General features: G+C 41.3%; 1 protein-coding gene across 3 annotated transcripts in view; it reads right to left on the bottom strand.

Moving 5' to 3' along the window:
- EXO1 (exonuclease 1) overlaps nt 1–14261 on the bottom strand; it is a 129757-nt gene that overhangs the window by 23056 nt on the left and 92440 nt on the right. For all 3 annotated transcript variants that reach the window (XM_033937251.1, XM_033937249.1, XM_033937250.1), the window contains exon 12: nt 4480–4584. In XM_033937251.1, coding sequence (XP_033793142.1) covers nt 4480–4584 — 105 coding nt within the window. The remainder of the gene's footprint in view (nt 1–4479; nt 4585–14261) is intronic.

Raw genomic sequence — 14261 nt, 5'->3', positions numbered from 1 at the left:
CTCTTGGTGCCCCCCTGACGATTGACATAAGCCACCGCCGTGGCATTGTCCGACAGCACTCTGACCGACTTGCCCAGCAACAGGGAGTGGAAAGCCAACAGCGCCAGACGGACCGCTCTGGTCTCCAACACGTTGATCGACCAGGCGGCCTCCTCCGCGGACCAGGTGCCCTGAGCTGAGTGACCCAAACACTGAGCCCCCCAACCCAGGAGACTCGCATCCGTCAGGAGCACCGTCCACTGCGGGAGATCCAGACCCACCCCCTGAACTAGGTGAGGGGTCTGGAGCCACCAACGCAGACTGCAGCGCGCCAAGCCTCGCAGGGGAACCGGAACATCCATCCCGTGCCTCTGGGGAGACCACCTCCGGAGCAGAGCATACTGGAGAGGACGCATGTGGGCCCGCGCCCACCTCACCACGTCCAGGGACGCCGCCATCGACCCCAAGACCTGGAGGAAATCTCGCGCCCGAGGACACCGGGACGCCAAAAGCAGGCGAATCTGAGATTGCAATTTGCTCACCCGGCCCTCTGGGAGGAAGACCCTCCCCAAGGAGGTGTCGAACAGCACCCCTAGGTACTCCAGACGCTGAGCCGGGACCAACCGACTCTTGGAAAGGTTGACCACCCAGCCCAGCGACCGGAGAAACTCCACCACCCGAGCAGTAACCCGGGAGCTTTCCTGCAACGACTTTGCCCGAATTAACCAGTCGTCCAGGTAGGGGTGTACCAGGATGCCCTCCGACCGCAAAGCTGCCGCGACGACCACCATCACCTTGGTGAACGTCCGAGGAGCCGTGGCCAGCCCAAAGGGAAGCGCACAGAACTGAAAGTGCCGACCCAAGATCGCAAAGCGCAGGAAACGCTGATGAGAGGCCCGAATGGGAACATGCAAGTAGGCCTCCGTCAGATCGAGAGAAGTGAGAAACTCCCCCGGCTGAACCGCCAGAATGACCGACCGCAGAGTTTCCATACGGAAAGAGGGAATCTTGAGAGCCCTGTTGACCCCTTTTAAATCGAGGATGGGCCGAAAAGTCCCCTCCTTTTTGGGCACCACAAAGTAAATGGAGTACCTGCCCGTGCCCCACTCCGGAGGGGGCACTGGAACAACTTCCCTGAGATCTAGCAAGTGCTGAAGGGTCTGGCGAAAAGCCTGCATCTTCCCAGGAGTCTGACATGGAGAAGCGAGGAAAAAGTCCGGCAGAGAGCGGGCGAACTCCAGGGCATAACCGTCCCGCACCACCTCCAGGACCCACTGATCGGACGTGATCTCGGCCCATTTGGGGAAAAATTCGCGCAGCCGAGCCCCCACCGGAACCAAAGGGGGCGCCGGCAAGGCGTCATTGTGCAGGACGGGAAGCGGGGGAACCGGCGGAGGGATTCCCTGCCCCCCGACGGGCCCCCCGAAAGGGCTGCATGCGCTGGAAGAACCGACCCCGGGAAAATCCCGGAGACTGGAAAGAAGCAGCCCCACGCCCAGGGCGATACTTGCGAAAATCCCGCAAACGCCCCCGGGCCGCACCCCCCCGAGACGCCGGACGGGCACGGTCCTCCGGCAGACGGGGAACTTTCGAGTCCGACAGAGTCTGAATCAACTTATCCAAGTCCTCTCCAAACAAAAACGACCCCCGAAAGGGAAATTTAGTAAGCTTAGCTTTGGACGCAGCATCCGCCGCCCAAGCGCGCAGCCACAACACACGCCTTGCGGCCACGCCAAAAGCCATAGACTTAGCCGATATCCGCACCAAGTCATATAGAGCATCTGAGAGGAATGAGGCCGCCATCTCAATCTTCGCAACCTCCTGATCCACCAGAGACCAGTCGTCAGACTCTCGATCCAAGACCCGCTCCGCCCACCGAAACACGGCGCGAGCGACCAGTCCCCCACAAATAGCCGCCTGGACCCCAAAGGCAGAGACCTGAAAATTTTGCTTAAGGATGCTCTCCAATTTGCGCTCCTCAGGGTCCCGCAAGGCAGAACCGCCCTCAACAGGCACGGTATGCCGCTTGGAAATTGCCGAGACCACCGCATCCACGACTGGCGAAGCTAACGTAGCCCGATCCCCTTCAGGAATGGGATACAGGCGAGCCATGCTGCGCGCCAGCCGAAACGGTGTCTCCGGCGTTTTCCACTGCTCCAGAATAATATCCCGAATATCCTGATGCATAGGAAAAGAGCGGGAAACGGAACGGATCCCCCGTAACAGGGGGTCCCCCACACGCGGAGTCTCCGGCGGCGCGTCCTCAAAACGCAAAACCGAAGAAACCTGTTGAATAAGGTCAGGCAGCTCATCTTTCTGAAAAAGGCGCACCACGGACGCCTCGTCACTGGAGAACGGGAAATCCGACAACCCGCCGCCAGCTTCCGTCCCCTCCAGAGAGTCCTGGAACTCCTCAGAAGGGTCCAGGTCCTCCTCCAGACCGACCCGTTCCTCCGACCACAAATTCTCGTCCCACGACACCCGCGGACGCTTGGACAAGGGAGGCGGCGGAGGGGACGTCACGCCAGACGAAAGAGGCAAAGCCGCAGGGAGCGCGGAGGAAAACCCACCCCCCGAAACCCCCTGGGCGCAACCGGGACCCCCAGCCGCCTGAAAATAGGCTCTGCATAAAGAAAAGAAAAATTCAGGAGAAAAACCCCCCGAGGGTCCCAAGGGACTCCCTGCCACAGCAGGGGACCCAGCAGAACCTTGCCCCTGCATAGTCAAAACAGGGGGAAGGTCACCTGAGGTGGAAGACAAAATGGAGGGGCCAGACAGAGAAGATGGCGGTTTTCCCGCCAAAAAAGCTCCCTCCATAGCCTGAAGCGGCTGAGAAACCTGAATAGTCTCAGCCGCTAAAGCAGGCAAGCCGGCATCAGCTGTCAAAAAATCAGCTGAGAGGGAATCCTCTAACACCCGACCGTCGGCGGTTTGGGGAATCCCTCCGTGGGCGGACGGAGAAGACCGGGCTTCCCCACCGTTCCCTGCCGACTCGCGAGGCACCATCGGCGGGGAGCTCTGGGCACCTGCAGCCGCTGCCGACGGAGCTCCTCCACCGCACCGGCCTGAACACCGCTTGCACAGGCCGGCCGCGAGTGCCTCGCGTCTGGAGCACAATGAGCACTTTTTCCCTTTAGAAGTGCTCATTGCTCCATACGCGACCTAGCTGCAAAAAAAGTGCCGGTTAGTTGAAAAAATACAGTAAAATACAGTTTTCTTAAAGGGATACAACCCTCCAGACCAGCACTACCTCAGGATTTATTTTATTTTATTTTTTTTTACAGAACAGACTCCACAGGCTCTCGAAGCAATATGCCTTGCTTGATTTAGGGGGCAAGGCTTACTGCTGAGGCTCCTCTAAAAAAATGTGGGGAGGTGGAGGAAGTGGGGGGAGGGACCCCGCTCGTGACCCGCCGGGTTTGACACCCCCGAGGTCGGACGAACCCCCAAACAGAGTCCGTCCACGCTCCGTCCGGCTAAAAACAGGGACAATAAACCCCCTAAACAAATTCCAACAGCCCTACCAAGGGAGATGGGTACAGATCACTCAACACCTGCTGGAGACTGAAAGAAGACTGAGGGAAATAGAGAGGAGGGGCTAGGATATACTGTCCCAAAGTTTTGTTTTCAGTCTCCACCTGCTGGTCATGATTAGATATATACCCATTCGTAAAGTTAACCTCTACTGGTCTGGAGTGCGCTAAAGAATTGGGAGTTACCAACCTGAGGGTTATGAAAAAGGGCATATTTTGAGAGACAGTAGGATACTTTTAATCTAGAAGTAGACCCTCTGCATGCTGATCTATTTTAGTATTAATTTTTAATAAGCAAAGCAGGCAGACAGTGAAATGCAGAGTTGAAGCCATTGCTTCTAAGGTTTTTGGATTTGAATTCTAGATTTATTACTTGACTCTTTGAAGCCCAGGCTGAAGGCAAATTACATTCAAGTGTACAAGTTATTTCCCTGCCAAATCTTAAAATTTAAGTTATACCAGAGTTAATTGAGAATGAAATAAATTGCCTAGGGTCACAAGGAAAGTGCAGTGGGATAAGCAGGATTTGAACCCTGGCTTTCCTGGTTATCAGCTCACTGATTTAATCATTAGCCTATTTGATCAAACTCACTGTCACTTTGAAAAGTACCAACTGATCCCAAGTGTCCTCCCCCCCTTTTTTTACATAAAATCTAGGCACACTTTCTTGAACTGGTCTTTGGTTGCAATTGCCAGTAATAATTAGCACTTTCATGCATATTATGGCTAAAGATAATCTGCTACTGGAATTAAAATTGGAGGCTTCACTAACTTCACTTAATCAATGAGCACTGAAATGAGTAATGGCTCCTCTAAATGTTTTGTTTTCCAAAATGTCAGTACTCATGGAAGCTTCTTTCAAGAATCATCTACTACTACTAATTTCTAAAGTACAACCAGGCATAGATAAGCAGAGAGACACACACATATACATACTATTTGCATATCAAATATTGCATCTGTTTACCTTAGCTCTCAGTGTAGTACTCTTCTTTTCAGGAAGGAGGTTGCAAAACAGGGGAGAACTTGGTGGGCTTGGATTATCAGATGACACTGGACTGCTAGCAGATCCCTTTAATGCATAAAAAGAGTATAATTATCAAACAAGAGTCATAAATGTATTTACTTCAATTAAAAAAGAAGCCTGTTTGATCTCAGTTGCTGTGCTTAAATTCGACTCAGTCTGTACTATAAAATATCACATTCCACAAATTTGTCAACTGTGAAATGCACAGGGCTGTTAAAAATAATTAACTATGAGACACCTTAAAAACACTTACAAGGATCCCATCTCTCACCCCTGTTTTCCCCTATGGCATAAATGCTGCTGTGCTTCAACTGCCGAGTTTTCTAGTTCACGTGGGTTGGTGGATCCAGCAGATAGCTGGATTGCAACAGCTGAAGGAAGGGAGAAGCACCAGTGCTTTCTAGCAGGATATGGCACAAACACAGGGGCAGCTTTCAAGTGTTCTGCAGTATCTGCAAAAGCCTCCTAATCCCTGTGCCATAGAAGCAATTCCACAATAGGGTATGCATGTGCATCCCACCATCTTAGATTAAGTTATCTATATGTATCTATGAGTTCAGTGTACGAGAAACTGTTTGTATTTTGCTATAGGTGCTGGAGCTTTGCTTCTTTGTGCTTTTCACTCACAATTATTCAGAGACTACATTTTGTATGTTGTAAGGTCTCTACTTGACTCCTGACACAGGCTGCTTTGCCGAACCATAGCCATGTTTGAGCCCTCCCTGCATGAATAAGACTGTCTTTTCATGTATGGAACTGAATAAATGTGGTCGCCGATTGGAAAGCTCCCGACTTTCTCACATCACTTTTTGTTTCTTGGTTACATAAGAACATAAGAAATGTCTCTGCTGGGTCAGACCCTAGGTCCATCGTGCCCAGCAGTCCGCTCACGCGGTGGCCCAGCAGGTCCAGGACCTGTGCAGTAATCTATCTATACCCCTCTATCCTCTTTTCCAGTAGGAATTTGTCTAATCCTTTCTTGAACCCCAGTACCGTACTCTGCCCAATCACGTCCTCTGGAAGCGCATTCCAGGTGTCCACCACACGTTGGGTAAAAAAGAACTTCCTAGTATTTGTTTTGAATCTGTCTCCTATCAACTTTTCCGAGTGCTCTCTTGTTCTTTTATTATTCGAAAGTTTGAAGAATCTGTCCCTCTCTACTCTCTCTATGCCCTTCATGATCTTATAAGTCTCTATCATATCCCCTCTAAGTCTCCTCTTCTCCAGGGAAAAGAGACCCAGCTTCTCCAATCTCTCAGCATATGACAGGTTTTCCATCCCTTTTATCAGACGCGTCGCTCTCCTCTGAACCCTCTCGACTAACGCCATATCCTTCTTAAGGTACGGCGACCAATATTGGACGCAGTACTCCAAATGCGGGCGCACCATTGCCCGATACAACGGCAGGATAACCTCTTTCATTCTGGCTGTAATACCCTTTTTGATTATACCAAGCATTCTATTCGCTCTCTTAGCGGCCGCTTCACACTGTGCCGTCGGCTTCATTGTCATGTCCACCAATACCCCCAAGTCCCTTTCCTGGGTACTCTTATTCAATAATATCCCTCCCATTGTATAGTTGTACCTCGAGTTTCTGCTCCCCACATGTAATACCTTACATTTCTCAACGTTGAACTTCATCTGCCATCTCGTCGCCCAATCTTCTAGTTTGTTCAAGTCCCTTTGCAATTCTTCACATTCCTCTGTAGTCCGTGCAGCATATCCAAAGAATCTTCTGAAAGTCAACTGGCTGGTATCTACTGTGGATTATAGTATGCTCTATTCTTGAGTGAGAAACCATCACTTAGGTGTTTAGCACAGTGTGCACAAAAATATGGCACCAGGGGAAGAAATAAAAGTGAACGTGAAGACAGTAAGCAGCACTGATATATATGTGCACTTTAGAATTTTGTTTCTTAAAAGCATTACGCCTTTACTCTATTGCCATTTGATTATTTCCACTTATGTTATTTCCACACAAGAGTTTACTTTTAATGTTAAGAAAGGAGGGCAGAGCCAGCAAAAGATTGTATACTTTGATCATTCAGCCTTAAGGGCTCATACCTCATATCAAATCATTGTTGCCAATTTTGTCTTTCAAAAGTTTGACTTATGTTTAAGCTTTACCCCAGGGTCCCCATAATCTTCTTGTTATGAGATTTAGTGTAAGGCAGATGAGATGCTGGCTCTGTGAGTTGAATAAACTACTCTAAAAAGTGACATTCCATATCAGATACTTGACTTCACAGAGTCAAACAGGCCCTAAGAGCAGGTCTTCATATATCTTTGGATCTGTTTCTCTTAAACATTCTTTAAGCTTTTTCAGTAGAGGCTCAAGATATTTACATTTGCTACAGTAGGTATTTCCCTTTCCCAAGAAGGTTTACAAGGTCTGTTCAAAAAAGTTCCTAGACAGTTTGAATTGTGCGCCAACGGGAAGTTCTTTTGAGAAGCACTAGGTGGCACAGAATAGCTTGAAACCTCACAAGCAACCTCCTTTTTTTCCATCTGTTTTCATCTCCGGACTACAGCAGTTTTTCTGTGACTCGAAGAGGCATGCCCTGTACTAGAGCTTCTCCCTGAATCCACCAGCGCAGGCTGCTCTGTGCTGGCTCCATCCACAGAAGGGCATCTGAAGGGGATGACGCTGAGGGGACCACCGAGACAAGACTCCTGTAGAGGCCACATATGCTCCCTGGCCCAGGGTACAACCTCCACGGAGGCCGCCATGGACCCAAATACTTGAAGGTAATGCCAAGCTTCTGGGTCTTTTCCTTCATCTTGCAGACCATCATGTCATTAATCCATACAGTCAGGATCTTCCTGTAGAAGAGGAAAGGTGCACAACACCACAATAGTTCTGGTGATAATGTTTAGCTCTGGTGATAGATCCTTATTGTCTCAGCTAATGAAAATTCTTCCTGTATTAATATAACTTTCAGCTCTAGGCAAGCTGGAGAGTGCTGCACGCAGAGATTGCACTAAGACAGAATGGGAAGAGGGGGAAATTGTCTCTTTAGGAACAATGGCCCCAGATATCTCCAGTGATATGAAGTTGAGAAGACACCATTATCCACTGAAATTCTACAGGCTAGTTGTAGAGCCCACTGAAAATCTATAGCTTGTTAACCATGCTGAAGATATGATGCCAGCAAGTGTCTCTGCATCCAGAACCAGTCTCTAATATTTGGTCCAGTTTCATAACTGTGATTAATACATTTTCTGAGATGATAAATTGGCTTTGGAGGATACTCAAAAAATAAAATTTAACACTTAACCTAAGAATTTTATAACATTCCATTTCTTCCATTCTGTAAGCTTGTATTCGATGACTTTGTATTGTGACCACTTCGCTGTTTGTCCAGCACCTTTCATTGTAAATTGCCTTGAAATATCATGGCTTATATTTGATAACTCTATAGTATAACAGTAACAAAGACTTGCATTAAGATAGGTTTGAAGTATTAGTTAGTACCCTCAGATACCTGTGCTGTTGAATCAACCAGTGATTTAATAACAGCTTGTTACAGGTGTAAGGATATCATTCATTGGGTACAAACATTTAATCTGTTCATGCTATGTGCACTATAAATGAAGTAGATATAAATATAAAGTGCTATAGTGAAAATTGCAACTGAAAGACAGCACTTATCTTTAAGAAGCTGTCTTTGCCCAACGGGACCCGTTTCGCCGGAGATTCGGCTTCTTCAGGGGTCGTATATAAGCTGCAAACATTTAAAAGATGAAATTATAAACGTGAAGGTGATAAATTACAACTTAACCACAAAACCCATAAAATGTATATTTTAAAACACGTGACTTACTGGGCAGCTCTGCTCTAACTTCTTCGGCAGAAAATGGCGCTAGCATAGTAAGTACGCCGCGCATGCGTTTTAAAGACGTAGCTCAATTATTCATGTTAGTACGAGACTACTCTTTCTAATGATTAACTATTTACTTTAGTTTATATTGATGTTTATTACTAAATGTGCACCCATTATTGTTTTATAGAAAATTGTATAAAGGCATTGATCTCTTCAAAATGAACTCCATTCAATTATAGTATTTAAACCGTCCGGTTTCATAGAACCTAGTCTATGGATCCAACGTGCTTCTTTTTGTAAGAGAAGTCTTCTCCGGTCGCCACCCCTGTTGTTCTTTACAATCTTATCCAAGCAGAAACACTTTAAATCTGTAAATTTGTGTTGAAACTCATTGCAGTGCTCTACCAGGGGGGCTGTCAATCTCCCATGTTTCAAGTTAGATTTATACTCACTCATCCGTGTCTTGAAAGGTCTAGTTGACATTCCTATATACCATTTCTGGCATGGACAAATTATGGCATAAACTATGTGGTCTGTGGAGCACGTTAAGAAGTGATTAATCTTGCAGATCATTCCATCTTTAGGATTTATAAAATCTTTTTGTTGTATGGTGTTCTGACAGATGTTACATCTACCACACTTAAAAAATCCATTCGGTAACAGTGTTTTAGCTGGACTTGGAGTACATACTGCTGGAGAAAGTATTTCTTTTAAGTTTTTGTCTCTGGAAAAGGCAATCTGTATGTCAGTGTTTTCAAAAATCGGACTTGTCTTCAAGATCTTCCAATTTTCTCTGATAATATTGGCTACAGTACTGCCTGCGGTGGAATATTTCAGTACACATGTGAATATATTTTGATCTTTCTGTTCTTTATCTTGTTTTTGTAATAACCATTCGCGATGATAGTATTTAGCTCTCTTGTATGCTTTCTTCAGTGTATTTCTAGGGTATCCTCTGCTTTCCAATTTTTGAATTAAGATGTTTGCATGTTTATGGTAGTCTTTTTTGTTAGAACAATTCCTTTTCAATCTTAAAAATTGGGAAAAAGGAAGGTTCTTTTTCAAACTTATAGGATGACAGCTGTGGAAATCTAGAAATGTATTCCTGTCCGTTGTTTTGCTGTACAAATCGAATTCAAAATGATCCATTGTTTGAATTACTAATATGTCTAAATAGTTGATTTTATCTTGAGCATATTATACTGTGAACTGAATATTATCATCACAGCTATTGAGCCATTTTAAAAAAGATTGGAGATCTCGTTCCATGCCTTTCCATAACAATAGGACGTCATCAATAAATCTATACCAATTGTTGATGTATATACTAAATGGAGAATTGGCTAGCCAAACTGATTCAAAGTCGGCCATGTATAGGTTTGCCACCGAAGGGGCAAATGTAGCTCCCATGGCTACACCCTTTTTTTGTTTATAGATCTTGTCATTATATATAAAAAAAATTTCTTTCATTTCCATGCGAGCTATGTTTAAAAGAAATTCAGTTGGTATACTGTGAGGCCTTGGTCTTTTATCAAAAATTTTCTTTAAAATGGCTAGAGCATCATCCTGTGGTATGGAAGTATAGAGCGAAGTGACGTCCAAAGTTACTAACATAAAAGGGAAGCTCTCTGTTGGTATTGCTTCAAGTTTTACCATTAGATCCCTGGAGTCCAGGATAAATGATTTTGTCTTTTGTACTTCTCCTTTTAAAAATTCATCAACGAACATCGATAATGGTTCTAACAAAGAACCTCTAGAGGACATTATTGGCCTTCCTGGTGGGTTGTCTAATCTTTTGTGTACTTTTGGGAGAGTATAGAATACAGGGATTATCGGAGATTTAACATTTAAAAATTTATAGTCTTTATATGTTAAGAATTTCTCATTTAGACCTTCATTTGTTATTTTGTTAATTATTCTTTGTAGTCTCTTCGTCGGGTCTAGAGACAATTTAACGTAGACTTCTTCATCCTGTAATTGTTGACTAATTTCTGTATTGTACATTTCATAGTCCATAAGGACTACCGCTCCTCCCTTATCTGCCCTCTTTATTTTTTTTTTTTTAGGAAAACTGATTTTATTTTCTTTTTTTTAAAAGTTCTTTATTCATTTTAAATTTCTTACATCAAGTGATAAATATATAATACATATAATTTTCAATATACACTTGAATATCCATCAATATATATTTTAATACAAACATATATAAAAACCCCTTTTGCAATAAATTATATATCATCTGTTATTATAATATTGTACCCACCCTAACCCCTATTATATGATCTATCATTGTGCTATGATATCTGATCTTTAGAAAAAAGAGCCAATGGTCCCCAGATTTTATTAAATTTTTTAATATAACCATGTTGTAACGCTATTGCTTTTTCCATCTTATATATATGGCAAATAGAATTCCACCAAAAAGTGAAATTTAATTTTGTATGATCTTTCCAGTTTTGAGTAATTTGTTGTATGGCGACCCCTGTTAATATCAATAAAAGTTTATTATTGTTTGCTGATATTGGACTCTGTGTTCTCATTGCTGTTCCAAATAAAATTGTGTCATATGTAAGTCCAACATGATTTTCTAATAATATATTAATTTGGGGCCAAATTGTTTTCCAAAAGGCATTTATACAGGGACAAAAATAGATTAAATGATCTAATGTCCCAATTTCTACCTTACAATGCCAGCATCTATTAGATTTAGAACTATCTATTTTTTGTAACCGAGTAGGGGTCCATAAAACTCTATGTAATAAAAATAACCATGTTTGACTCATAGATGCTGACATTGTAGTATGTATTCTCCAGGACCAAAATTTTTGCCATTGAGTTGCAGAAATTGTCTGTCCTATCTCAATACTCCAAATGTCCCTAAGTCCTGTTCTTTTTTTTTAATTTAAAAATCCATATAATAATTTATACCATTTTGCGGCTTGGTGTCCCAAAAAATCTGCCTGAAAGCAAAGGATTTGCAAACTATATTGAGTATTAAGATTTTTCCATTCAGGGAACCCTTCCTGGATGGCTTGCTTCAATTGCATCCATTTAAAATATTGTGTTATGTTCAATCCAAATTTTTGTTGCAATTGTGAAAAACTAAGCATGGATCCATTTACTATAACATCATTTAAAGACCGTATACCTGCAATTATCCATTGCTTCCATATTATTTTGAATCCACCAATTTTGATCCTGGAGTTTACCCAAATGGATTGATGTAACGATTTAGTTATTGGATCTGTTGTAATATTACTAATAAATCTTATTGTTTTCCATGTATCTAATAAAATTCTGTGATCTTTATATCTCTTGGGCATTGTTATACTTATAAGATGTTCCGGATATAATGGAAACAGGAGTCGCCATTCTAAATATAACCAGTCTGGTACATTCTCCATGAGGTCTGGGAGGATCCAATACATACCCTGTCTTAAAATATAGGCTTGATGATACCTATAAAAATTTGGAAAATTTACCCCTCCCTCTCTAATTGTTTTTTGTAATGTTGCTAAAGCGATTCTTGGCCTTTTCCCAAACCAAACAAATTTTGTAAGTATTCTATTTAATTTTTTATAAAATGACCCCTGAAAAAATATCGGAATCATACTCATTTGATAACAAACCACAGGTAAGATCATCATTTTTATTGTTTGAACTCTTCCCCACCATGAAAGATGTAAAGGATTCCATTGCTCGCACATTTCTGTTATTTTTTTTAATAAAATTTTTTCATTTTCTGTTACTGTATCATCAATTGTATTTTTAATAACAATTCCTAAATATTTTATTCCTTCCTCTTTCCATTGGAATGAATATGAATCAAATAATCCTTTGGTACAATGGACATTAATTGGAAGAACTTCAGATTTTTCCCAATTTATTTTGTATCCAGAAAATTTACCAAATTTATCTAATAAATTTAATAAACATGGAATGGTATCTTCCGGTTTCCTCAAATATAAAAGAATATCATCTGCATATGCAGATAATTTATATTCCCAATTTGAAAATGTGATCCCCTTTATTCCCTTAGTTTGATTTATTGCAATTAATAAGGGTTCAAGAACAATATCAAAAAGTAAGGGAGATAAAGGACAACCTTGTCTAACCCCCCGTAACAAGTTAAATCTTTCTGAAATGTTATTATTTATATTTAATCTTGCTCCAGGAGAGCTATACAATGTTTGAATCATTTTAATAAAAAAGGGACCTATTCCAAACCATTTTAAAGCTTGATACATAAATTTCCACTCCACTCTATCAAATGTTTTCTCTGCATCTAACGATATTAAGAAAGCTGGTTCATTCATAGTTTTCGCTAAGTTTAAAGAATGAAGTACCAGTCTGGTATTATGTGAGGAATGTCTTTTAGCAACGAATCCTGTTTGGTGTACATCTATAATAAAAGGAAGAGCTTTTGCCAATCTTAATGCTAATACTTTAGCAAGCAATTTTTCATCTACATTCAACAATGATATGGGCCTGTAGTTTGAAACCAATGTAGGATTCCTGTTTGGTTTTGGTAAGACAATAATTACAGAATCTGCCATAGTACCTGATATATTTTCATTATGTATCTGATATTGATATAAATTTAATAAATAAGGCAATATAATATTTTGAAATGTTTTATAAAATTCAACAGTATATCCATCTCCACCTGGAGCGGATCCAACTCTAAGAGATTTCAATGCTAGTTCTATTTCTTTTAATGATATATGTTCTTCTAAACTTCCTTTTATATGTTCTGGAATATTTGGTCCAATAATTGAATTTAAAAACTCTAAGCCATCTTGTTCTTTATTTTCACAAGAATCTGAAGTATATAGACTCTTATAAAAATCAAGAAATTGTTTTACAATATCTTTAGTGCTGGTGTGTGTATTACCTTTTGTATCTTTTATTGCAATAATTTTAGTTTTTCTTTTTTTTGCTTTAAGAAAATTTGCCAACATTTTTCCAGCTTTATTTGAGTTTCCATAATATCTAAATTGCTGACAGAACATTTCTTTTCTAACAAATTGTGAAGAGAGTTCATTATATTTAGTTTTAACTTTTAATAGTTTTTGTAATACTACATTTTCCCATTTAATAATTAATTTTTTTTCTAATGATTTAATTTCTTCCTCTAATTCCATAAATTGTTTTTTAAGCTGTTTTTTCATAAAAGCCGAATATGATATAATGTTTCCTCTCATTGTAGCTTTACAAGCATCCCATATAATTTCAATATTCATATTGTCTGTGCTATTAATTTGAAAAAACTCTTTCATCTTTACTTTTAGGTCTGTTACAAAATTTTCATCAGCAAGTAAGGCATTATCAAATTTCCAAATTGATGTAAAATTTGTTTTTATATCATTTTTTAGATCAATCCACACACCAGCATGATCAGAAATTATAATAGGATCAATAACTGCTTTCATAACTTTTTGTGCTAAATTACTAGAAACAAATATATAATCAATTCTTGAAAATGATTTATGGACCTGAGAACAAAAAGAATATTCCTGATCATTAAAATGAAGAATACGCCATATATCTACCAAATCACAAGATTGTATCAAATTTTCTAGCCCTAATGATTTTATAATTTTACTAGGTTTCTTATCCAAAATAGGATCCATAACAGCATTGAAATCTCCAGCTACTATCAAATTTGAAGTAGCCAATGGTAGTAATATCTGTTGAATTTTTTTAAAAAACTCCATTTGATTTGAATTAGGAGCATATAAATTAAATAAGTCCAGGGTTGTATTTCCCATTATCATTTTGATATGTACCCATCTTCCTAATGGATCAATTTTTATAAGTTTAAAATCAGCAGTACATTTCTTATTAATAAGTATGGCTACTCCTGCCTTTTTCCCTAAGGCAGGAGCAAAAAAACAT

The sequence above is a fragment of the Geotrypetes seraphini genome, chromosome 3 (genome assembly GCF_902459505.1).
Source record: "Geotrypetes seraphini chromosome 3, aGeoSer1.1, whole genome shotgun sequence".
Taxonomy (NCBI): Eukaryota; Metazoa; Chordata; class Amphibia; order Gymnophiona; family Dermophiidae; genus Geotrypetes; species Geotrypetes seraphini.
The sequence above is the reverse complement of the archived record's forward strand: the minus strand, read 5'-3'. Positions and strand labels throughout refer to the sequence as shown.